At 39.6% G+C, this 26,734-nt stretch overlaps 1 protein-coding gene across 2 annotated transcripts in view; it reads right to left on the bottom strand.

Annotated features, from left to right (window-relative positions):
* Positions 1 to 405: 405 nt before the first annotated feature.
* The window catches only part of LOC138965449 (glucose-6-phosphate 1-dehydrogenase-like), a 57,141-nt gene continuing 30,812 nt past the window's right edge, over positions 406 to 26,734 (bottom strand). The window contains exons 9-12 of one of the 2 annotated variants that reach the window (XM_070337606.1): positions 25,305 to 25,394; positions 20,545 to 20,753; positions 14,754 to 14,923; positions 406 to 6,126 (exon numbers count right to left, since the gene is read on the bottom strand). In XM_070337606.1, coding sequence (XP_070193707.1) covers positions 6,033 to 6,126; positions 14,754 to 14,923; positions 20,545 to 20,753; positions 25,305 to 25,394 — 563 coding nt within the window. In that variant the 3' untranslated portion in view covers positions 406 to 6,032. Of the gene's footprint in view, positions 6,127 to 7,554; positions 12,095 to 14,753; positions 14,924 to 20,544; positions 20,754 to 25,304; positions 25,395 to 26,734 lie in introns of those variants that run through there. The other variant, XM_070337607.1, reaches the window with a different exon arrangement.

The raw sequence follows: 26,734 nt of genomic DNA, 5'->3' as shown, positions 1-26,734 counted from the left end.
ATGGATGTTCAAATGCTGTGTGGAGTACGCTCATTTTCCTGAAAATACACCAAGTTTGTTTGAGAATATTCTAAGTGCAAAACAGGGGTTCCCAGGTCTGTGTTGTAATCGATTGCTTGGCCTTGATTCTGTTGATGCAAACTTTTGATACCGACACAATTATAGACTTATCGGTTAATCATTCTCATTATATGAAGCATGCAACTAACTTGTGAAATAATGGGCAGAACTGTCCAAATACTTCAAAGAAACCGATAAATTCAAATGTGAAAATGCAGTATATTGGAATATGCATGAGCACAAAGGGGCCTGTGCACGAGGCATTGACAGCACACACACACACACACACACACACACACACACACACACACACACACACACACACACACACAGAGTATTCGAATGTCCAAAAAATAATTCATTTTATTATGTCCATTGTTATAGAAAAGGTACAAAATGAGCATTTCTTTTTTCTCTTTTTTTAAGTTTCAAATAGAGGAAAAGTTACTTGAATACTTATCAGAGTATGTAAGTAATCGAAACAAATGACTCCATTCATGTAAACATCGTAACAGACATATACCCCTCACCAAATCTCTGATTATTTCATGATCATAAATGTCATCAAAAACAACTGTTCATGTTATGTATATGTTTGTGTGAGGGTGGGCTACCCATTCTGTGCTCCCAAAAATGTAAATGAGATCAAATACCAACAAATGTGTGGCGGAAGCAGTAACAAAAAAAAAAAATGTTTAAATGTGAGAACAAATTTCAGAAGTTTAACCATAAGTGCAGGAAGACTTTTTACAATTCTCTTCTTTGGTGCTGTACTTCAAAGTTGTCTAAACAAAACAGGTAGGATGAATACAATTTTAGCCCACGGAAATTTACAATTGAAAACTTCTATGAAGTGCAAACCATAGTTGTTCATATGGTACAGAAAAGCAACTGAATAAAACTTTTCTACAACCTGTTAACTGTAAAGATGTATGCACATTTATAACAAAAAGAAATGTTGTCAGGAAACAATGGACACAAAAGACAAGAATTAACACATGATATCTAGTGTAGGTTAAGGAGCCACAACTTTCAACTACAAGCAGAAAAAAGAGCCTTCTCGTCCAACCGCAAGATTAAATTCTTCTTTAAAAAGAGATTTAAGCACAGACTAGATAGAAGAAGAAACTACGGAAAGAGAGAAACGGACACATCTGATTTAGCCTCATTAAAAACATCAAACACCACAAAATTTCATCAAAATTAACATTAAGAACAAATCAAGTTGTTGAAATAAATCACATTTGTTTGTTTGTTTATTTGTTGCTTAACGTCCAGCCGACTACGCAGAGCCATATCAGGACGAGGAAGGGGGGGATGAAGGGGGCCACTTGTCAAGCGATTCCTGTTTACAAATGCACCAACCCATTACTTGTGTCCCAGCAGGCTTTAGTAAAACTAAATTAATACCTACTGGAAGATTACCAGTTTCCAGTATGTTAAAATAGGCTTAACCTATCTACTGCTGGACTTACATCAGAACACTAACAGATTAAACTATACATGAATCGCGAGACAAGCGGCAAGAGAAGAGATTTTTGGAAAAAATACAGGTGAATGAGCAAGAAGGCAGAAAAAAAGAAAAGAATTCATGAAGAAAAAGAGAGCATGACAGGAAAGAGGAACCAAAAATCTACCTAACAGCAAACTAGAAAGCTCCTGCGGTTCCAAAAACAGGAGGGGCCTTTAATTTCATAACTGCAGTGCCCCACTGCGGGAAATAAATCACATACATTAAGCAAAGAACTACAAGTTTACCAAACAACGAACAATACTGTCGATGTCACCTGTTAACAAATTTTGCTCACAGAAACTGGGAACGGACGCCAGTGGAAACAATAAATAATTTGATCAAAAATATATGCAGATTCAGGCCCATACAAAACATCGGAAAAATACACTCTCACCGCAGATCACAAAAAGGCAAAATGTAAAATGGTCCGTGGTTCTAATATACAATTGTACATGCATGTAAACAGTGTAAGTTTAGCAGGTTTTCAACTTGCCGTGGACATAAAACTACTAACTCACTATAATGGAACTAATGGAACAGACATATCAACTTCAAAATAATGGTGCAAACGTGGGTACTCTGGGAGAAAAAGTGACAGAAAGAAACTTAACACTGGATCAACAATCAACTGAATTGATACCAGTTTCCCATAAAGATCAAATGGCATTTTCACTTTTCTTGTCTATGCATAGCTTAAAAGTATAAATTACAGGGATTTATGTTCATAGTATGTACATGTATCGAAAAATTCTATCCTCTAGCCTTACCCTGCACCCCGCCCCTACTTTAAAGCATTAGTATATTCAACAACAACAACAATGACAACGACAACAACAACAACAACAGTGTGGCATCAACAACTATAAACGGACTTGAAGTATTCATGTGGTACTGGGAATAATACTTTCAAATTAAAGCAAATATCTCTTCACTGGTATAACATCTACATCAACATTGTAAACGTACCTATCCATTTTGTACATCAAGAATGGAAACTTATTGTCTACTGGCTCCACACAAAGTTCTGTGCTCACATAATCACAAAATCTGTAATTATGCATGTAGAACTAAAGACTAGCAAACAGACTCAAGTTAAACCTGTACAAACTGTTTTAATCATTCACTCAAATTCAAATTTGTAGGAAAGCAGAACGTTTTGTTCTTAGCCCTTTTTAAAAAACCCAGTTCAGCAATTAAGTTACGCTTTGGCTGGGTAGTCTTGAAAACATGTTTGGCTGGAAGAATTAATACACCACTCAAATATAGACAGAATAAATATACCCCACAATTTCACAAAAACTCGAAAATATTTCAACTTAAAAAAAAATTGCAATACTGACCAAGCTTGGTAACAAATATGTTACTTTTGATCTCAGAATAAGCAATCATACAGCAGCATATATGTAAGCGGCTAGTCCAGAATCTGTGGGTATGTGCAAAATGTACATCATACATTTAATGACTTAAATTGTGGAGTGTTTTTTCTCTCTGGAAATCCGGAATAAAAAATAACACAGAGCAAGCTTATTCAAAACTCCTGTGCATTAAACAGTGAAAACAAATTCCAGAACAAAAACCACTTGCTTGAATCACAGAAAAGCACTTGTGCAATCAGTTAGATACATAGGGTACACTTTTGTATGAATTAGGAATTAATTGAATGCATGTTAACTTGATAAGACTACAGTGCTCGCGAAACATGGACATTTCTATTTTAAGGTTTCTATGTAACAAGAAGAGCAAACGCTCGATCGAGTCACTTTCGCAGTTCTGAATATTATATGAGGCATCAGATGGACAGGAAAAAATTGCTATTCACAACACAATGAGTCACGTTCACATAAAATTTGAGCCCGGTCACTTTTATAGTTTCCGAGAAAAGCCCAACGTTAAATTGTGTGTTGCCGAACAGAAAAGGCTAGTTATCTCCCTTGTTTTTCTGATAACGTTCGTAAAAGGCTACAGATGTAAATACTTTGATGTAAAGAATAATCCTACAAAGTTTCAATCACATCCGATGAACTTTGTCAAAGATATAAAATGTCTAATTTTTCCTTTGACGCTGACCTGTGACCTTGAAAAAGGTCAAAGGTCAACGAAACCATCGTTAAAGTGTAGAGGTCATTGGAGGTCACGACTAAACAAAATATGAGCCCGATCGCTTTGATAGTTTCCGAGAAAAGTCCAACGTTAAGGTGGTGTCTACGGACGGCCGGCCGGACAGACTAACACTGACCGATTACATAGAGTCACTTTTTCTCAAGTGACTCAAAAATACTGGAAAAGTAATCGTAAACTGGTTCCTACTGGGTTTGATTGCAACGGACAGGCTTTCATATCAAAATAAATTTGTTGCTACAAATTGACTGGTTGATAAGACAACCACTGTTTTGCTGTTGCTACAAATTGACTGGTTGATAAGACAACCACTGTTTTGCTGTTGCTACAAATTGACTGGTTGATAAGACAACCACTGTTTTGCTGTTGCTACAAATTGACTGGTTGATAAGACAACGACTGTTTTGCTGTTGCTACAAATTGACTGGTTGATAAGACAACGACTGTTTTGCTGTTGCTACAAATTGACTGGTTGATAAGACAACCACTGTTTTGCTGTTGCTACAAATTGACTGGTTGATAAGACAACCACTGTTTTGCTGTTGCTACAAATTGACTGGTTGATAAGACAACCACTGTGTTGCTGAATATCTTCTCCCTGGCTTGTACTTGTCGGCATCACCGGTTTAGCCAACATCTTGCTCACACCCACTGCTAAATGTGCTTCCCAGTAATATCCTAAAAACATGCATCACTTTGTCACAAATTGTTTTACATACATTTCATGGTCAATAAGTTGTTTTCTGCTAGCACAATCTAATTTTTATACTGTCGCACAGTTTGTAAGTTACTTCACCACAAAAGAAACCTCAGTATCAGAAATAAGTTCTTACCCACCGGTAGACAATAAAACAAGTACATTGTTGAAGCAAGACAGTCAAACTGATCGACGCACAAGTAAAATTCGACAGAGAAGACTATGCGCTGTTAAGTGTTCAACCTTGGGTTGTGCTGGATACATTTCGTAAACAGTCACCAATCTATTGTTTATACCAGTTTATATCCGGGACTAAGATTATTGTGTGTTTTTTTATCTGTTTTTTTGAGAGTAAAGAAAACATCCAAAAGACAACAAATTACACAAAAAAAGTCTGTGGAATTTATGGAATAAACAGACAACAAGGAAGGAACCTATAAAACATGTGTACAAATAATTCATGTAAATAAGTGCACAAAAGATCAACGGCATATAACAGTTTCCACTCAAACACGACCATGCCAGCTTTGTTTCAATGTTGACACGCAAATCATAAGGCCAGTTTGTAATACACACAGTAACATTGTGAAGAACTGTACAGTGGAACCCCCCTTTTAAGACCTCCCCCCCCTTTTAAGACCCCCTCCCTTTTAAGACTGTTTCCTAGACTGTCTGTTCATAACCTGTGTAAATTTACCCCCATTTCAAGACTCCCTCCTTTTTAAGACCTGATTTTATCAGATTTTTGGCGGTCTTAAAAGGGGGGTTCCACTGTACAAGCAGTAACATTGTGCAGAACATTATACCCAGGGGACGAGATTGATGCTGCAGCTCCTGTAAGGCAGTGGGGCTTGATGGGGTCCAATTCGAGGGAACCCGCAATTGGCGTCACCATAATTCAATTCAATTCAATTCAGTGCAATTCGATCAATACAATTTTTGTTGTCTGAATGTGGAAAATACAGAAATGTTTCTGTAACAGTCGACAAAAAGGGAATCTAATACATACCAGGTGATATTAGTTCTGGTGAACGCTTAAACTTGCATCTTTAAATCCAAAAACATATAGACTGCTAACGTTCCATAATTCAGAATCAAAACACAAGACAGGTAGGTTATTGAAACGTTTAATTATATTGACAAAGCAAAATGTTACATTTACAGTACAATTACACGTTCCAATAATCTACCTTTCTTGTTTTTATTTTATTCTTGTATGGCTTCACCGACAACAAAAAAGGTTGAATCAAACAAACGAGGGGAAGAAAGTTTCGTATGATACAAATTGGTACAAAACTGATGTTCAGACTGATGTGCGCCAGAAAACTGCCAATTTAAACTAGTTATACCTAAGGGAAGCACTATAGTCATTAATGCAAGTATCACCTACGGGGATGGCAAATGCAGACCGTGGCCAATTATGGGCGGTATAGTGGTCAAATTCAACTCCATCAGCGGCAGTACAAGCGAGTGTTCAAACTAGTTATACCTAAGGGAAGCACTGTCGATTATGTAAGTATCACCAACGGGGGTTGCAGGTCTATGTGGGATGGTCAATTATGTGTGGTAGTGGTCAAATTCAACTCCATCGGCGGCAGTACAAGCGAGTGATCAACGTGTGCGTAGTGGAGGTCATCGTGTCCTTCACATATTTGCGTCAGGCTTTTTCCACTGGTACGTCCCTGTGTAACGGAAGTTGAACTTGTCGCACAAGACATCATTTTCCTTGGGACCCCGACTGGAACAAAGCGAAAAGGAAAAAAAATACAATAGATTTTTGTGTATGTATATGTGTGCGTCTTACATCTGACATTCCTTTTCTTTGTTTTTTGTTTTGCCGAGGTCGTCTGACACAAAATTTGACAGATACACCTGACAATTCTTTTATTTTACCTGAAGTCTTGTGACGCAAATGTGACAGATTAAATAAACAAAAAAACTGAGCCGAGGCTCTGTTCATAATAAGTGAGGGAGAATCACAAACTTACAGTGCTTTGAAAGTGTGCAGTATTAAACGATTCAAATGAATGTACAATATCCAAATAAGAAAGAAAGAGATGAATGAATCTTCATACTCATTTTCAACATTAGTGTGTTCTCCGAAATTAACTTTTTCCTAAAATCATGATGACACTGTGCCTCTGAGTCAATAACCCTTTAGAATTGTTTCTTATAGAATTCCAACATAACTAGAACACATCCTTCTTCAAGATCAAACTAGAACAATAAAGCCATAAACAAATAGCAACAGAAAAAATTATGTCAAATGTGGTCGTCAAATGTTAGCAAATCTAATTTGTGATTGCATGTGTCTATATTTTTCAATGACCAGCTTTATGACATTGTTCTTGTGAAACATTGAGTTGTTGGTGCGCTACAAGTATATCTGAAAGATCCTCAACATCTCTATGAAAACCGTTTCTGATGTGTACAGGTGACAATGCTGTCAGATAACCATTTCTTTTCATACAATTTATTTCCCATTGTGTTCTTATTTTACTTCAAACACTGTGTGTGTATGCATGCGCATGAACGTGTATGTCTGTTTATCCGTGTGCATGTATGACACTGTGTGTGTAAGAAGAGGGGTGATTAGGTGAGAGAGGGAATGTGTGTGTGTGTGTCTGTGTCTGTGTATGACACTGTGTGTGTAAGAGGGGTGATTAGGTGAGAGAGGGAATGTGTGTATGTGTGTGTGTGTCTGTGTGTGTGTCTGTGTGTGAGTGTGTGTGTGTATGCATGTGTGTCTGTGTGTGCATGCATATGTGTGTGTGTCTGTGTGTGTATGCATGTGTGTGTGTGTGTCTGTGTGTGCATGCATGTGTGTGTCTGTGTGTGTCTGTGTGTTTGTGTGTTTGTGTGTGTGTGTGTGGGTGTATACATGCATGTGCGCACATTTGTTTCTTTCATGAACAACAACATCTTACTTTCGTCTCCACAATAGTTTCCTCAATTGCTTTCCAAACAAATCATCTCTCATGCAAAAAGATTTTAGCAATCCAAACTAGTCAAGGTCAAAACACAAATTAATTTAACAAACCACCATGATTCTTGAACTCATAACCTGAGCATACAATCTGCTGGAGGAAGATGAATGATAAAATAAAACACAGAGTAACAAGGATAAAAGACAATCCATGTAATACAGAAAAAACACAAACATATATCATCTCATATGCCTGTTTATTTCTCCTTTTGAGCATCCAGGTTTTTCTCCGATTCATTTTTTAATAGCCAAGAAAAAAAGCAACAAAAAAAGAAAAGAAATAAATGACATTTTCAACAATAAAGGTACAGTATACTATTAGCAGCAAAATACAAGAAACAGCTAAGGAATTAGCAATATCTTTTGTTGGAAAGATGAAAAGTATGCATACATGTAAACATAGATTTTCTGTGAACACAGCTGATGTAAAATACATATGTAAGATATGTACCACGGATTTTGATTGATGGTGTAAAACGGGTGTCTTATTTTTGCAAGGATTGGAACATATTGATATACAAAAATAATATAGAAAATTAACAGTTATAAACTTGATACGTGTACACAAGTAAGTTGAAATAACAATACAACCACCTACCAATAGGTTGATTAAACAAGTAATGAATTTTAATGTGTCAAAATAAATGCCAAAGTTTTAAAGAGGTATATCTTTACGTAGATTTTGCCATACCAAAAATATATGAAAATAAATTTGTCAATGTTTATTTGAATAAGATTATGCCTAAACCAAATGTAACAAAGTGCAAAGGCTGCCCTTAGTTTATGCCTTAGTCCTGTGTAAGCATTCAGTTATCAACAGAAACCCAAAACACCAATATCTTCCCTCATACACATGAATAAACAAACCCAGTTATGACAGAGAAATTAGCTCTGACCCTGAAAAACTGTGAATAAATATTCTTATTCTTCTTCTTCGTTTTTAGCAAGGGTGGATTTTTACGTGTATGACCGTTTTTACCCCCCCATTCAGGCAGCATATGCCGATTTCGGGGGAGGCATGCTGGGTATTTTCGTGTTTCTATAACCCACCGAACTCTGACATGGATTACAGGATCTTTTTTGTGCGCACGTGGTCTTGTGCTTGCGTGTACACACGAAGGGGGTTAAGTCACTAGCAGGTCTGCACATAAGTTGACCTGGGAGATCTCCACTAGGTGGCAGCGACCAGGATTCGAACTCACGTCGACATCCCGATTAGGAGGCCAATGACTTACCACCACGCCACTGCACCTGTCGAATAAATATTCAACATGGCACATGTTCTTAACAAATCAAAATGGCAAAAGAAAGCATTTGTGGTAGTGCACTAACCAGCCAGCCATTAATGACACAATATGCATTCTCTCTCTATCCCCCCCCCCCCATCACACAACAATTACAAATAAACAACACTCATGCAGCTGCAAGAAAAACACACCAAGAACAAAACACAATTATCATAAAGTTAGATGCATAACTGCAGCAATATTTGACTAACACCTACAACTATACTGAACAGAAATGCATCAACAAATCCTACAAAAAGAACAAAAATCCACCAACAACCAAAAACACCAAGCAGGCACATTGAACTTTCACTAAATATTCGATCATTACATCAAGACAATAATCATGGATTTCAATATGCCCAACAAATTTTGATATGTTTCTGCCACTTAAGTTGTTTTATCCATTACAAAAAAAGTTGATAACAATCACTGCTATATGATTTATAAAGTGCAACAATATGGGGGCGAGAAATTCAAGTTTTACGCCCTCACAGCAAAGCCATTAAGGGCACTTTCCCGGGTTTTAACCCGACTTTAGATGAGATACACAAGTGTATGCGTGTTTAGGTGGTATCAGCCATCTGCACTTATGGCAGAATGACCGAGGTCTTTAACGTGCCATTGTGGTGACACGGGGGTGGGAGATCGATACCGTCTCTGGGTCTGCACATAAAGTTGACCCGTGTCCGTTCCGGCCCGGATTCAAACCAGCAACCTTTCGATCACAAGTCCAGTGCTCTACCACCTGAGCTACCCGGGCCCCCGCAACAATATGGTTTATTACCTGTGCTTTTAAACACCAAAATGTGAAAATTTTTAACTTTAAGCACCCTCAGAGGTCCAACACCAAACATCCCTAAAATTGGCTGCAGGCATGCTCAGACCCCAAGAAGTATCAATTAAGCACCATCATTCAAACAGGTGGGGTGAACAGGTAACATGCAAGCAAACACCAAGCAAATAAATGACATCCTTGTGTGAGCAGTGAAAGAGGAATGCAGTCGACACAATCATGCAGACATCAATAAAAAATGTCAAAACATATTGTCCAAGCGGTAACACAGTACTCTTTTTCTCTTTCCTTTTCAAATCTCAAAAAACATGATGTTTGGAAATAACTCCTAGGCTGTGGAAGAGTTGTATTCCTTGGGAGTGAGGCACGCTTGGCTATTTATAGATCAGTGGGAATATTGAGTGCAAACACCTCATTGGCATCAAGTGAATAATGAGGTCCGATCTGAATGCTTTAGAAACAAAAAGGCATGATGTGTATTAAGCGAACATTGCAAACTCCGCCTTTTTGTTTCAACAACATGCAGATCGGAAGTCATCATTCACTCTGGCACCAATGATGCGTCTCACTGTCTCCACTCTTATTTCTCACCTAAGCTTGCCACACTTTCCAGGAATGTAACTCTTCTACAGCTAAAAAAAAATAAAAAAAAGCAGAAGATTTATTTCCTGAAAACATCTGGCAAGTTGCTCCTCAGTAACAATGACAGACAACATGTAAACTCGACTTAAGGTTGGAGTATACACCTGAGGCCAAATTTAAAAGTGGTTCGGGAGTTTTAAAAGTTACTTTTTCTGTTAGTTCAATGTTTGATTTATCAGGAAAAAACAAAATGAATAGTGCTTGTCGGACAAAATTTTAAGATAATGACTGAAGTTTGACTTTGAGCATAGGCATCAGATTTTTTCACGCAAACCCTACTGAAGAAATTGTGATATTTTATTGTGAATTATTAATGTAAACAAAATAACAATCGGATGATCACAAACTGAAGAAGAGAAATAGGGAAGCAAAATAGAACATCAAACATAGTGATTTTACTGGGGAATTTGGAAAAAAAACACCTTATGTATCCATTTTTGAAGCCTAATTTGAAGCATGGAACACAGTCAAACATAAATTAAAAGTGTTAAAGTGGTTACAGTGTTCAGAAAAAGTGTTAGATACCAAGTTGAGTTATCCCTCTTCATCACAGTTAAAAGAAACACACCTCTTGTCGCGCAAAATCTTGAACTGTGATGCTTTTACTACCCCCACCCCCTACCCATTTTTCAGAAAAGAGTGCATATTATCTTCCACTGAGAAAAGTAAGATAATGAGATGATTAGAAACTGAAAAAGAGCATTAGGAAACAAAATAGAACATAAAACATAGTGATTTTCCTGGTGAATTCAGAATTAACACCTATAAACCCATTTTTGAAGAAAAAATAAAAATGTACCGACCATGGCAAGGTTCGAACCGGCGATCTCATGGTCTCTAGCGCACTTCACTAACAACTGAGCTAAGAAGACAAGCTGACTGTTGTGTGAAAAATAGGAAAGTATATTTTGTAGTATACTCTATCTCGTAAATGCAGGTTCTAGCTATTGTTTTAAATTGGACTGATAAAAAATGTCGATATTTTACATCTTCTGGCGTTTCCGAATGTTTATTTCGTTATTTTGCATATGGATATGGCTCATGCGTGGGTTACCTGTTACGACACACAAGGCGTTCTATATCCGATAAGGGAGGCTACCCCCAACGTAGTCGCAGAAGTATCCTACAGCCTTAACCACAGAATCAGTTGCCAGCGGCCGCCTGGTGGGTTAAGTGTGGAGATTTTTCCGATCTTCCAGGTCAACTTATGTGCAGACCTGCTAGTGGCTTATCCCCCTTCGTGTGTACACGCAAGCACAAGACCAAGTGCGCACGGAAAAGATCCTGTAATCCATGTCAGAGTTCGGTGAGTTATAGAAACACGAAAATATCCAGCATGCTTCCTCCAAAAGCGGCGTATGGCTGCCTTAATGGCGGGGTAAAAACGGTCATACACGTAAAATTCCACTCGTGCAAAAAACACGAGTGTACGTGGGAGTTTCAGCCCACAAACGCAGAAGAAGAAGAAGTTGCCAGGAAAAAACCCTGACAACCAAAACTGAAAGCAAAACTCTATCACAAAAGCTACATATATAAGATTATGACAACGAAGGCAAAACATTTATCAAGTGACGGCAAAACATGTATCACAGAAACTAATGAAATTGGTTCTCAAAACTAGGGGTAGGAACACAGCGATGTGATTAGCACCGTCAATATGCTGCAACAACCCACATAACAAGGAAGAATTGATAAATTTGGAAACAAACTTCAATACTACTTAAAAACACCCATCTGTGAGACCAAAAAAAGCAAATAACCCAAAATGGGAGATTGAAAGAAAAAACCCAGTTGTTTCAAACAACGCTAGGCAAAACGTAACCCTAATCACACCAAAACGGAGGATTTCATCACAAAAACATCGATCACATGGAGTGTATGTGGCCCTAAACACAGGAATCAAAATGCGCATTAAATGCGGGGCTTCCACTTATAGGTGCCAGTATAGGAGAAGTCGTTCTTTTCCATCAGTACATCGGACTCAATGGGGCCACGGCTGAAATCAAGAAGAGTTCAGTTTACAAACTAGGGTAATACCTGTCATACCTGTACAGAAAGGACACCCTTAGAACCAGCCGAAAGTGGCCCTACACTCCAGGTGGCCTTTCATGAGAGGGACACTTTGATGGAATTGATAGACAAGCAAACAACATAAAATGTCCTTTATTGGCAGGTGACCTCTCCTCAGAGGACCATTGTACCGCTAATATCAAGCCCCTCTGATGACAGGACACCTCCAAATAAACACCTGTTGTCCACTTGTCTTAATTTCACAAATACGCCTGTCATGAAAGGACGCCTGTAACATAGGGACATTTTTGGCTGGTCCCAATGGTGTACGTCTTCTCTGCACAGGTACTGTATTGTCAATTCCTTGTTCTCATCTTGATGCTGCTGGTCCATTAGAAGCGTATCCTAGCAACCTGTTCTTCACTATATTGTTTTGGCAATTCATCAGTTATCATGAGAATTATGCCAGCTTATCAGCACAGTGGAACTCCACAATCGTCATTTTAATGATCCGTAGAAAATGAATTTTCTGTTTCTTTGTTACATTTTTCTGAAACTTTTTGTGTGTAAACGGCATAGTTTCTTCCATGCAAACTCATTAAAACATGCGTGAAAGCACACACACACACACACACATATTAACAAAGCATACACACACACAGACAGACAGACAGACAAAAAAAAACAGACAGACCCTGAGACAGACCCACACACATCACACCTTGCAAGCCATTACTTTTTTAATTTTTTTTTATCATGATCAAATTGAGTTCCACTATGCAACAGATGCACAAATCTCAAGTACAATCATTACTTAAATGTAAAATGACACAACATCAATCAAAATAAGACGATGTGATTTAGAAATCTCGAGCTATGCACAGAGAATATTCGCTCCAACAATTAATCTCTTGTACTATTTCTTCTACCTTTCTGGACTGTGTACAACTATCATTTGAAATTAATCTGGTTTCTTTTTGTTTTTAAACCTTGATTGTTTCAAGTCTGTAAAACTCTGTATAAAATGAATGGTAAATTAATGTGAAAGCAGAACCAAAGACTTCAGTAACACTTACTTCTAGTTAATATACACATTGTTGACATTAATTCCTCCTGGCTCTAATAACCTTCTATAGTTGAATAAAGAAGCATCAATGAACACAATTAATCTTAAGATTATGCTTAAAGTCTACCTCATACAAAATAATTATAACATTGTTCAAATGCAAAAATGTTTGAATTACCTAAAGACCTGAAACAGACTCAAAAATCACCTTGAAACCTCAGTCACAAAGTATGTAAAGCCCAATTATCATATTCAGCGTTGTTACACGTAACAGCAAACAGCAGAGCACAGTGTTACACACAAACAGCAACAGTTTTCAGCACAGTGCAGTGCAAAACACAAAGATATCACGCCAAAAAACATTTCTCTGATAAACATATTACAGTACACAACATCATAGTGCAATGTATTTCTGAGTCGTGAGCACACTTTGACACATCAATCTTCAAAAAGCAGCATAACACACCAAACAGAACATTGACAAGCAGAGCAGAACAAAAACCTGAGACAATCTCCCAAGAAAACTAATGCGCAAACGACGCTATTTTTGCTTTGGAATAAACACTGCGTTACCATGCACACGTGTGTGTATGCGTGAGAACTTGTGTGTTTTTGAGAATGGAACTTTCTTGTTTCAACTCTGACCTACACAAACTCCCCTCCCCCTTAATAATGCTTCATTTCAGCACAATGTACGTTGATAACAAGTGAGTGTGTTACTAATATATTAGCCAAAAAGAAACTTTCAATACTTCCCACCACAAAGTGTCTGTTGTTATGACTGTCTGTAAGGCTAACACTCTTCAGGTTTTGAGGGGTGGATTGAGGGGTGGATTGAGGGGTGGATTGAGGGGTGGATTGAGGGGTGGATTAATTAATGAGGGGTGGATTGAAAGTAAGGAATGACAAGGAGAGTAAGTTCTGCGTCCGAGATTAAAAGGCAGGAAAGACATGATGGACATAGGGGTTAGAACAACTACAAGACGATTCAACACAAAGAGCACACGGCAGTAACCAGGTTAGGTCTAAATTCTTTTTCAATATTTGGGCAGGGACAAAGTGCCTTCTTCAGGATGTTATGATGAAAGCACAGAAGGACGGCACGTGATGTACAGTGTATAACTACAGACGAGTCAGGCTTACTGTCGGCGACGCCATTTGTGGTGTTGTCGTTCTATGCTCGGGTGGTTGTTGAATGCTTCTCAGTCAAACTGGTCACACGCAATAAAAGGGAGTCGAGCAAGCGAAGTCAGTTCTTGGTGTTTACTTCACAAAGGTTTCCGCTCGACTGCTGAGCTCTTTCTCGAGTCTCGCGGTCTCACGTGATCATACATTGCCACGCGTCTTATTAGTGCAAAAGCCCCAAACAACCCAACAGGCGCGCAACATCAACAATGCAATAGACAGTCATCGTCTCACATATATACCTCATATTTCCCCTATCTTCGCAAACTAAAATCAAGGCAGACTAGAGGCTTCAGAAAAACATGCACACCCACCTTCTTACTAGAACACAAAGACAGAATAATGTTCACCCACCTTCTAACAGGAATGCAAAGACAGAATAATGTTCACTCACCTTCCATACTTGTACGTGATGGGCTTGGGTTTGTTCTGCTCAATGTGGTGAAGGAGAGGAGTGAAGATCCGCCATGCCTCGTACAGCTCATCGGATCTCACAAAGTGGATCTGGGATCCCACGAACACGTCCAGGATCAGCCGTTCATAGGCGTCAGGAAGTTTGCAGCCCTGGAGAGAAAAAACAAGTCGCGTAAGGCGAAATTACTACATTTAGTCAAGCTGTCGAACTCACGGAATGAAACTGAACGCACTGTACTTTTTCACCAAGACAGTACAGCTTCGTCAATCCCCGCGTGAAGGAAATCGCTCACCTCCCATGTGCAAAACGCAGTGAAATTGACACGCCAGAATAGTGCGGTAGCGTATTGTGCTAAGCAGGAAAGCGCGCTTTTCTGTATTCTTGTTAACTTTCTGAGCTTGTTTTGAATACAACCTATCATATCTATATATTTTTGGAATCAGGAAATGATAAAGAATAAGATGAAATCATTTTTGGATCGATTTCTTAAATTTTAATCGTAAGACTAATTAATCTATTTTTTTTAATTGTGATCACATTTTAAGAGTAAACATGACATATGTATATATTTTTAGATTCAGAATGTGATGAAGAATACGATGCAATCAATTTTAAATATGTTTGCGAAAAATCGATTTTAATGACAACTTTTAATGAGCAAACTCATTAATTAATTTTTAAGCCTCCAAGCTGAAATGCAATACCAAAGTCCAGGCTTCGTTGAAGATTACTTGACCAAAATTTCAATCAATTTGGTTGAAAAATGAGAGCGTGAGAGTGCCGCCTCAACTTTCACGAAAAGCCGGATATGACGTCATCAAAGACAAGAAAACTTCTGGAGATACCATACTCAGGATCTCTCATGTCAAGTTTCATGAAGATCGGTCCAGTAGTTTTTTCTGAATCGCTCTACACAGACACACACACACACAGACACACACACAGACACCACGACCCTCGTCTCGATTCCCCCCTCTACGTTAAAACATTTAGTAAAAACTTGACAAAATGTAAACAAGTCGCGTAAGGCGAAAATACAACATTTAGTCAAGTAGCTGTCGAACTCTGTCACGATCTAGTGACATAGACCAAGAAAGGGTCACTCAGTAGGGTGCCTTCTCTTGGTCAATTGCGACTGAAAGCGCCTGTGCGTGAGTCGGGGCTATACAGCAGAGTTTTGCTGACAGCGCGACCACGGATGGTTTGTGCCGCACGGTTTTTTCGGGGATAATTTTGCTTGGCGAGGCAGAATTGTCGATAGCTGAACTTGTTATGTGACAAGGTCAGTCACGTGTTATTGGCTAGGTGGTCTGTGAGAGACACAAGGACGGCGCACTTGACACTCAGCAGCAGAAGAAGAAGGATCGAATACGACGGTTTCTAGAGTATGATGGATTTCACCGAATAGAATATTTGGCACTCTAGGGGAACTTCAGCGAGTTATCACCTTCTCACTGCCACATGTTTTGCTGAGGACAAGTCGTCAAATCTTTCCTTCGTCGTGCGATGGTTTTCGCATAAGTATTCGACAAGGGGTTTCTGGATGTTGTTGTCACTGTTGACGAACAGAGGCCATTCCAGGGAGGAAGCGGGTTTTGCTTCCATGAGAGTGCTACATTCATAGGCTGTTTGAGGTAATAAATCATTATTTAACGCTGTTGACGAGTCTGTGTTTGTGGAATGAAATACTCTCTGTTGTTCTCTCCAGGTTAGCGCATAATTTGCTCTCTGTGACGCTAAAATACTAATCTGTATATGGTTTTTGCAGATAGGGAGAGAAAGACGAAAAGACGGCTGTTTTGTTGTTGTGAAAAGTCCATTAATTTTGTGCAGGCCCACGTGCTCGATGAGATATGTAAAGATGACATGTTTAAAGGTGGAGGGTGAGGGGTAGCTGACATGTTTAGTGCACCGATGCTTTCTGTTTGCAGCCTTCGTTTTCCTAACTTCTGTTCGGCTGCCTTCTGCGGGACTACGCTAACCAGCACACCGGCTAACCAGCGAACCGGCTTACCAGCTAACCAGCGAACCGGCTAACCATCTAACCAGCGACTGGGTGCGGCGCCTGATGCCTCCACAGTTCCCTGCTTCGTCACCACGCTAACCAGCACTTCATTCGACGGAGCAGTTGTGGAGGCTAAAAAGACTAATTACAGGCCGTCCACCCAGTGGCCAAAGAAAGCTAAGTGCACCATGTCTTTGCACCCCGTTGACCACCGTTGTTATTTTTGCTGTCTGTGATTATTTTCGAGTAGTGACAACGTGGGGTGTGAGACACCTGCATTAATTAGCACTTTTGAGCAGAACAGTCGTATTTTCTTATCTTTACACGGGATCAGCGTGTTACTATAATTTTCTATTCTAACTGGCATTTTGTCAGTGACCATTGGTTTTTTACGTTTTGTGAACGTAAAAGAACATATTTTGAGTGAAGTCTCGAGGGAGGTGGCGAGTATTTACATAAACAGGCGTCTGAAACTTATACTTTTGTTGTCTCTATTAAATTGTATGACTGCGAGACTGGATCGTGGTGTGGTTAGTTGGTTAGTAGTAACTAACCGTTTCATAATCACCTTAAGTGATATACTGAAACGTGACAAACTCACAGAATGAAACTGAACGCAATGCCATTTTTCAGCAAGACCGTATACTCGTAGCATCGTCAGTCCACCGCTCATAGGAAAAGGCAGTGAAATTGACAAGAAGAGCGTTAACTTTCCGAGCGTGTTTTTAATCCAAAAATATCATATCTATATGTTTTTGGAATCAGGAACCGACAAGGAATAAGATGAAAGTGTTTTTAAATTGATTTCGACAATTTAATTTTGATAATAATTTTATATATTTAATTTTCAGAGCTTGTTTATAATCTAAATATAACATATTTATATGTTTTTGGAATCAGAAAATGATGGAGAATAAGATGAACGTACATTTGGATCGTTTTATAAATTTTTATTTTTTTTTACAATTTTCAGATTTTTAATGACCAAAGTCATTAATTAATTTTTAAGCCACCAAGTTGAAATGCAATACCGAAGTCCGGGCTTCGTTGAAGATTACTTGACCAAAATTTCAACCAATTTGGTTGAAAAATGAGGGCGTGACAGTGCCGCCTCAACTTTCACGAAAAGCCGGATATGACGTCATCAAAGACATTTATCAAACAAGTCGCGTAAGGCGAAAATACAATATTTAGTCAAGTAGCTGTCGAACTCACAGAATGAAACTGAACGCAACGCAACGCAGCAAGACCGTATACTCGTAGCATCGTCACTCCACCGCCCGTGGCAAAGGCAGTGCCCGTGGAATTGACAAGAAGAGCGGGATATTCGTTGCGCTGAGAACGATAGCACGCTTTTCTGTACCTCTCTTCGTTTTAACTTTCTGAGCGTGTTTTTAATCCAGACATATCATATCTATATATTTTTGGAATCAGGAACCGACAAGGAATAAGATGAAAGTGTTTTTAAATTGATTTTGAAAAAAAAATTTTGATAATAATTTTTATATATTTAATTTTCAGAGCTTGTTTTTAATCCGAATATAACATATTTATATGGTTTTGGAATCAGCAAATTATGGAGAATAAGATAAACGTAAATTTGGATCGTTTTATACATTTTTATTTTTTTTTACAATTTTCAGATTTTTAATGACCAAAGTCATTAATTAATTTTTAAGCCACCAAGCTGAAATGCAATACCGAAGTCCGGGCTTCGTCGAACATTACTTGACCAAAATTTCAACCAATTTGGTTGAAAAATGAGGGCGTGACAGTGCCGCCTCAACTTTCACGAAAAGCCGGATATGACGTCATCAAAGACATTAATCAAAAAAATGAAAAAAACGTTCGGGGATATCATACCCAGGAACTCTCATGTCAAATTTCATAAAGATCGGTCCAGTAGTTTGGTCTGAATCGCTCTACACGCACGCACACACATACACCACGACCCTCGTTTCGATTCCCCCTCGATGTTAAAATATTTAGTCAAAACTTGACTAAATATAAAAAATGAAAAAAACGTTCGGGGATTTCATACCCAGGAACTCTCATGTCAAATTTCATAAAGATCGGTCCAGTAGTTTAGTCTGAATCGCTCAAAACACACACACACACACAGACACACACACGCACATACACCACGACCCTCGTCTCGATTCCCCCCTCTATGTTAAAACATTTAGTCAAAACTTGACTAAATGTAAAAAGCAGAGTTTATTTACAGTCGTTGTTGTAAAAAGAAGACACCTTCCGATGAAGGACACTTCCTGTTTGTCTACTTAACCCCTGCAGCCCCATCACTTCAAGTCATCTAGATTTCCAGCCGACTTTTATTCTACTGCCAGCACCACAAAATCTTAGTTTCGCTGCCTTCAACTGCTCAGATCTTTTGCAACAGTTCACCACCTGACTAGAATTTTTCTCTCTATGTTTTTCTTTGTGAAAACTAAAAAGCAATTCTTTTATTTGACCAGTAAACCAACTGACGGCAGAGTTGAGATAGGCTGTCGCTAAACTATGTCGTTGGAGCTGTAAGGATTAAGTGCATCAAAATATTACTATCACAGAATGCCTATAGTATACTGCCTATAGTATACTGCCTATAGTATACTGCCTATAGTATACTGCCTATAGTATACTGCCTATAGTACACTGCCCATAGTATACTGCCTATAGTATACTGCCTATAGTGTACTGCCTATAGTGTACTGCCTATAGTGTACTGCCTATAGTATACTGCCTATGTGTGGGAGGGGGGGGGGGGGGGCGCGGGAGATGGAAGCTTGCTGTATGTTATGTAATGTATATATTGTGTGTGATACGTGGAAATGTGATACTATTTATTTGCATGTATGATACAGGTACAAATGTGATAATTGTAGGCTTATACTAGTGATTACTGTGTGTGATACATGAAATGTGATATGAATGCTGTTTTTATATGTTATACTCTTACTTTCTCCCAAGCGCAAGACAAATTCTTCTTTGAAAATTGAAGCCAATAAAATTTGAGTTGAGTTGAGTTGAGTTGAGTATAGTATACTGCCTATAGTATACTGCCTATAGTGTACTGCCTATAGTGTACTGCCTATAGTGTACTGCCTATAGTATACTGCCTATAGTATACTGCCTATAGTGTACTGCCTATAGTGTACTGCCTATAGTGTACTGCCTATAGTATACTGCCTATAGTGTACTGCCTATAGTGTACTGCCTATAGTGTACTGCCTATAGTGTACTGCCTATAGTATACTGCCTATAGTATACTGCCTATAGTATACTGCCTATAGTATACTGCCTATAGTGTACTGCCTATAGTGTACTGCCTATAGTATACTGCCTATAGTATACTGCCTATAGTGTACTGCCTATAGTGTACTGCCTATAGTATACTGCCTATAGTATACTGCCTATAGTGTACTGCCTATAGTGTACTGCCTATAGTATACTGCCTATAGTATACTGCCTATAGTATACTGCCTATAGTATACTGCCTCTTGTCACCGGTCCCACTGTGCTACACAATAAAACAACTATACATGCCACCATTAAAGCTTATATTCATTAACAGTCACAGCTGCAACAGGTCATGTTTTATTGACAAAATAATTGAAGTGATGAATCAACTCTACTTTGTTGAAATAACAGTGATAACAAAAGGATTGGTAACACAGACACAGTGTGTTTCTTTTTACACCTGGTGCAGTGGCAGTCTACATTATTCTTGGACTGGTGGCAGTCTACATTATTCACTCATCTTACCTTGTATCGACTGTTGTAGCTGAGGTCCAGCTCCGTCTCGTGGGTGTCAAAGGTCATGCCGGGTGTCTTGGTCATCATCTTGAGGTAAACGGCCTCGTCAGGCTGCACTCTGATCACCAGCTCGTTCCGCTTCGCTTCACCCAAGGGAAAAATGTCGCCCGCCACGTCGCGGAACTGCAACCGCACCTCGGCTTTGCGTTCGTTCAGAGCTGGAAAATGACAGTGCGTTTTTCTAGCTGAGACTTATTTTCCCAAGGATCTTTTGAGAGAGAGATAGAGTACAGAATACGGACAGTTTATTGGAATTGGCCTAAGGGCCCTTTCCAAGGGCGAGCACAATGTACACATTACTTAATACATGTATAATCCATCAGTTTTTCTTGGAAACAGTCAAAAGAAAGAGAGAGAAAGAAAGAGAGAGAGAGAGAGAGAGAGAGAGAGAGAGAGAGAGAGAGAGAGAGAGAGAGAGAGAGAGAGAGAGAGAGAGAGAGAGAGAGAGAGAGAGAGAGAGAGAGAGAGAGAGAGAGAGAGATTCAGATTCAGATTCAAAACTTTAATACAAAGGGATAAAGGTTTTAGGCAATGCCTAATCTTCCAACCTGTCCCTTTTAGACATACATGACATTATACATTACAATTATATATTTATATAACATGTATTGAACAGCCAAACGAATAACTAATTAACTAAGAATTTGTAATCAGGTTAAAACTAACAAAACACTAGTTATAATAACGTGGTTCATTGATTAATAAAATGATGATTAAGATGTTATGCAGTAACAGTTATGATTTTAAAGTGTAGGGAGAGAATTATTTTTGACAAAGATATTTTCGAACATTTTTTTTACAAGATGAAAGGGTTTGACATGTTTTACAGTACATTGGAAGTATATTCCACACAAGCGATCCCCAGTAGGATAAACTAGATTTATACAAATCAATGCGTGGGAGCGGTAGCGTATAATTCAAAAGCCTCGCTCTACCAGGAGGACGCTCAAACAGGTCTTGGATGTATGAAGGTGTTTCATGGTTGTACATTTTGAACATGAAAACACTAGCATTTAAAAAGAACTGCTGATGTAGCGGAAGAATGTTCAGTTGAGTGTATTTTTCTTGAGTAGTCATATTGGGATCTCGGTTTAATAACTTTACACCTCTCTTGTGAAGTGTGTTTATTTTCTTTATATGAACATCACTGGCATTGCACCAGACAGTAGATAGAGAGAGAGAGAGATAGAGAGAGAGAGATAGAGAGAGAGAGATAGAGAGAGAGAGAGAGAGAGAGAGAGGAAGAGGGAGGGAGGGAGGGGGAGAGAGAGAGAGAGAGGGAGGGAGGGAGGGGAGGTATTACACACCGGTACGACCGAACTAAGGTATCAATAAATTACTGTTGTGCAGCGGGTTGAAAGAATACCCTATACCTCGGAGATATACCTTCACTCGGTCTCAACGACGTCACGTGACATGTTCAGTGATGTACATTTTAGTCGGTCTCCGGTCTCTGACCGATCCAATTTCCCCAGGACCTATAGCTTTAACCCCTGCAGGACACAGGTCCGATTAACCTACAGAAGAAGTGGTCAAGGGTCCGATCGTTTTTGACAATGAAGCGGACATGCGGACTGTTCAATTTTCAAGAGGAAAGCTTGTTTTGGTTTTGCCAAGCGAAAGTAAACACTGCGTGAGGAAAGCTGGTTTCGGTTTTGCCAAGCGAAAGTATGCACTGCGTGTGACCAGTTTGTTGAGTGAACGAGGCACCATATGGGATCTGATTCTTTGAATTAATTTATCCTCAAGTTGGATCAAGAAGAAAAAAAGAAAACCGAACCCATATGGTGCCTCGAGTGCATTCATTGGCTCAGCAATAAATCGTTTAAACCAATGGGAACCACCCGTGCATGTTCCCACATGCGCAAGGCATTACTTTTCGTCATAATATCCGGAAAAACCGTTGTGCGTTCGAACGAAAATTAAACGAAAGAGAAACGACATGGGTCCGAAAAAAAGCTCAAAGCAGATAAAAATCAGCAGACATAATTGATGTCCATGCTGCGTTCGCCAGCCACTGTGGCTTCAGCTAAACCAACAACAACGTCAACCGAGAACGAACTCGTCGAAGTGGAGAGTGATGGTGACAGTCGCGGAAGGTGGAAGAATTTAAACTGAAAAATCTTTTTAAATGCGGTTTTACGAGTCGTGTTTTTGTCCTATTGAAATTGCAATCTCAGGACACTGTGTCCTATTGATTTTCAGTCTTCAGGACAATTGTCCTAAAGGCTGCTAGAAAAATGTACATCACTGCATGTTATATGGTGGAAGAGAATGTTGTTGCTTATTTTCCACCCTGAGTTCGGTAAGACTGAAACTATGCTCAGTCACGGAAAGAACTATCCAAACTTGCAAGCACAGCCGCGGTTGTCCTGTAAGTTCCCGATCCATGTTAAACCCTCATCCTCAAAAGGAAAATAAGCGACAGCATTCTCTTCCACCATATAACATGTCACGTGACGTCGTTGAGACCGAGTGAAGGTATATCTCCGAGGTATAGGGTATTCTTTCAACCCGCTGCACAACAGTAATTTAACGTTACCTTAGTTCGGTCGTACCGGTGTGCGGTGGGGAGGGAGGGAGGAGAAGAGAGAGAGGGAGAGAGAGACAGAGAGAGACAGATATAGATACAGACTGACAAACAAATATAAACAGACAGAGAGAAAAGGAGATTTGGACAAAGAGACAGGCAGATTTGTTTATTAGGTGTTTAACGTCGTTTTCAACCACGAAGGTTATATCGCGACGGGGGAAGGGGGTAGATGGGATAGAGCCACTAGTCAATTGTTTCTTGTTCACAAAAGCACTAACAGGGTCCCCACTGGTTTTTAGAAACAAAATTCCATGACTTTTCCATGACTTTCCATGAGCCTCAATAACATTTTCCATGACTAGATCCACAGGTCGCCATTTCCGAACACGCACACTTTTTACGTCTTGGCACTGCCAGTTTTGACACTGGCTTGCTTTGCACTGAATTTGAGTCAGTTTCTACGCAGTGTCTCTTCGACAAGCAAGTCAAGCATTTGCTACGCAGTCAGATTATCGGTAATGTTTGCTGGTCCTGTCATTTCACTAACTGGACCAGCCACTGTTTGTATCCATCTGCACTTTCGTAAATTCCGTTTCGTAACCGTCACTGTGACTTGACGAACTGTCATTTTTTTCACCGCGATACACAGTTCATTGTGAAGATCTTCCTCGGTAATTCGTTCCAATTCCGCATACTTTTTGTTGTCAAGAAACAACTCGAAAGAAAGTTTCAAACTCATCATCCTCCATCTTGCTTGTCGAAGCGCTAAAGTACTTTATCGATGCAAAAACAAAAGCAGAAAACTTCGACGAAACCGACTCAAATGCAGCGCAGACGACACGACGAGATAACGGAAGGAAGTGAGCCTCGCTTTGGCTCAAGTGCCGTTAAAAATACCGTTATTCTCGTATGCAAATACGAACGAGAAGTTGGTCATACGAACAAGCCTTGTGCTGGCAACGCAAATCGGGGAATGGCTGGGCAACAAAAATCGCCGCTGGCGTGATAAAGGTTAATTTTTTTTCTTTCTTATTTTTGTTAAATTCCATGACTTTCCATGACTTGAATTGAAATTCCATGACTTTCCAGGCCTGGAAAATTAAAAATCAAATTCCATGACTTTCCAGGTTTTCCATGACCTGCACGAACCCTGCACTAATCAAAAATTTACTCCAGGGGCTTGCAACGTAGTACAATATATGACCTTACCGGGAGAATGCAAGTTTCCAGTACAAAGGACTTAACATTTCTTACATACTGCTTGACTAAAATCTTTACAAAAATTGACTACCGTACTTTCCGGGTGACAAGGCGCTTCGTTATCTAAGACGCACCCCCTTCTTTTTAAAAAAAATTGTAATCCAGTCACCCATTGGACGCAGGGGGCCGATAGGGCGCACCAAAATGACCCAGTTTTTGCCATGAGAGGTGGTTCCCCTGTCATATCTGAGAGAGGAAACACTTCCTGCATCGGGGTCAGTGACCGTCGGTGACCGACTTCAACTGAGTGAAAATATGTGTGCTCTGTGTGTGCGGCCAGATCAAAGGCATTGTGATAGCTGGGTGGCCTTGTTAAAAGACACAACCTTCTTCCCAGGGGTCAATGACCCAGTTTTTGCCATGAGAGGTGGTTCCCCTGTCATATCTGAGAGAGGAAACACTTCCTGCATCGGGGTCAGTGACCGGTCAGTGACCGAGTTTAACAGAGTGGAAATCTGTGTGTGCGGCCAGATCAAAGGCAGGGCAGTACCTAGTAGCTGAAACATGCATTATCACAAGTTGTTTGACTGGTACTCAAACGGTCTCTTTGATTTTTTCGTATTTCATACACGGATTAGGCGCTTCGTTATACAAGACGCAGGGGTCGAACTCGAGGAAAAAAGTCGCACCTTATAACCCGGAAAGTACGGTATATTCTATACAAGAAACACTTAACAAGGGTAAAAGGAGAAACAGAATCCGTTAGTCGCCTCTTACGACATGCTGGGGAGCATCGGGTAAATTCTTCCCCCTAACCAGCGGGGGGTGACAGGCAGATATACAAGACAGTAACGGAAAGACATCCCGAACACACATCAGTAAAATAATGAACATTCAAGTCAAAGTCTTTCATGGAATAAAGGAGGCAAATGCTAAAGATATGCCGCAACTTTAGCACATGTAAACGCAAGTTCACCTTTGCCGCAGCGTAAAATGAAAGGCACACCATCCCACCTCTCGTTCTGAACAAACAGCACAGCAGTGGCAAAGGTGGGCGTAACAGACCCTGAAAACAGCACAGAAAAGATGTTATTCATTGATTTGTGTGCGATTGCACTGTAAATAATGTTATTTTATTTTTTCCCCCCAATGACAGTCCAGCGCTTTGAGCAGGGTTTACACCCTGGATACACGAGCTTTGTAAATATTATGCAATATTATTATTATCATTTATATTTGTCATGCATACTTCAAGTACAGTGGTACCTGCGATGAAAGGACAGCCTTGGGACCAGCCAACAGTGTCCCTACATTGCAGGTGTCCTGTCATGACAGGTATACTTTGGTAGAGAAAATATAAAAAGGGACAAGAGAAGGTGTCCTTTTAAGGGAGGTGTCCTCTCACAGGAGGGTCCACAAATCGCAGATACAGCTGTATAAACATAGTGCAACTTTTCTTATCCATGTGGTATACAATATCAATACATGTACACAGCCTGGTAGTGACCTTACAATTCATTTTTCTATTGCTGACATGTTAAAGTCACCGAGACAAACTTCGTTCTTAAAATTCTTTGTCATTTCCTTGGGAGACATGCAGAAGAAGCGACAGATTTATGTGACGCCGTTACTGATGTCACAGATTTATGTGACGCCGTTACTGATGTCACAGATTTATGTGACGCCGTTACTGATGTCACAGATTTCCCTTTGAAAGAGAGTGTTGAAAAGATACGTCTTTTTAAAATTTTTAATCGATATTGTATGTCTAACTTCAAAGACTTAGGTTACAGGCCTAAACCTGTTCTGTGAAGCTTTCATGAATGCAAACAGCTTGTATAACTTGTCCTCTATTCAGAAGCAAGAGCAAAGCTATAAAGAACCCCAGTATTTTTGGTTTTCTTTTCTGTGGTTCACAATGGTGCTTATCCACTTACATTCATGTGGTACTCTAGCAAGCTTCCATTCACTCACAGTACATTCGTCTTCCTGGTTGTAACAACCATAAGGACTTCGTGCTTGCTGTCTGGGTGTGAAGATAGCTGTACAAACTTATACTTGCATGAATATGCACTGCAACCTGAGAGAAAGATTGTCTATACCATGTCTTCATCTCTCTCCTTTATTTCATTTCCTACATTTCAACTGTTTCAACAGCTCACTCCCTTTTTCTCACAAGGGTGTATTTGCAAACACACACACACAGACACACACACACAAACACATGCATGCTCAGACACACACACACTCACACACACACTCACACAGACACACACAAACAAACACACACACACACGCACACACATACACGCACACACACACACATACTCACACACTCACACACACACACACACTCACACACACTCACACACACACACACTCACACACACACACACACACATACAC

This window comes from Littorina saxatilis, linkage group LG4 (genome assembly GCF_037325665.1).
Source record: "Littorina saxatilis isolate snail1 linkage group LG4, US_GU_Lsax_2.0, whole genome shotgun sequence".
Lineage (NCBI taxonomy): Eukaryota > Metazoa > Mollusca > Gastropoda > Littorinimorpha > Littorinidae > Littorina > Littorina saxatilis.
Note: the sequence above shows the minus strand (reverse complement) of the source record. Positions and strands in the feature narration are given on the sequence as shown.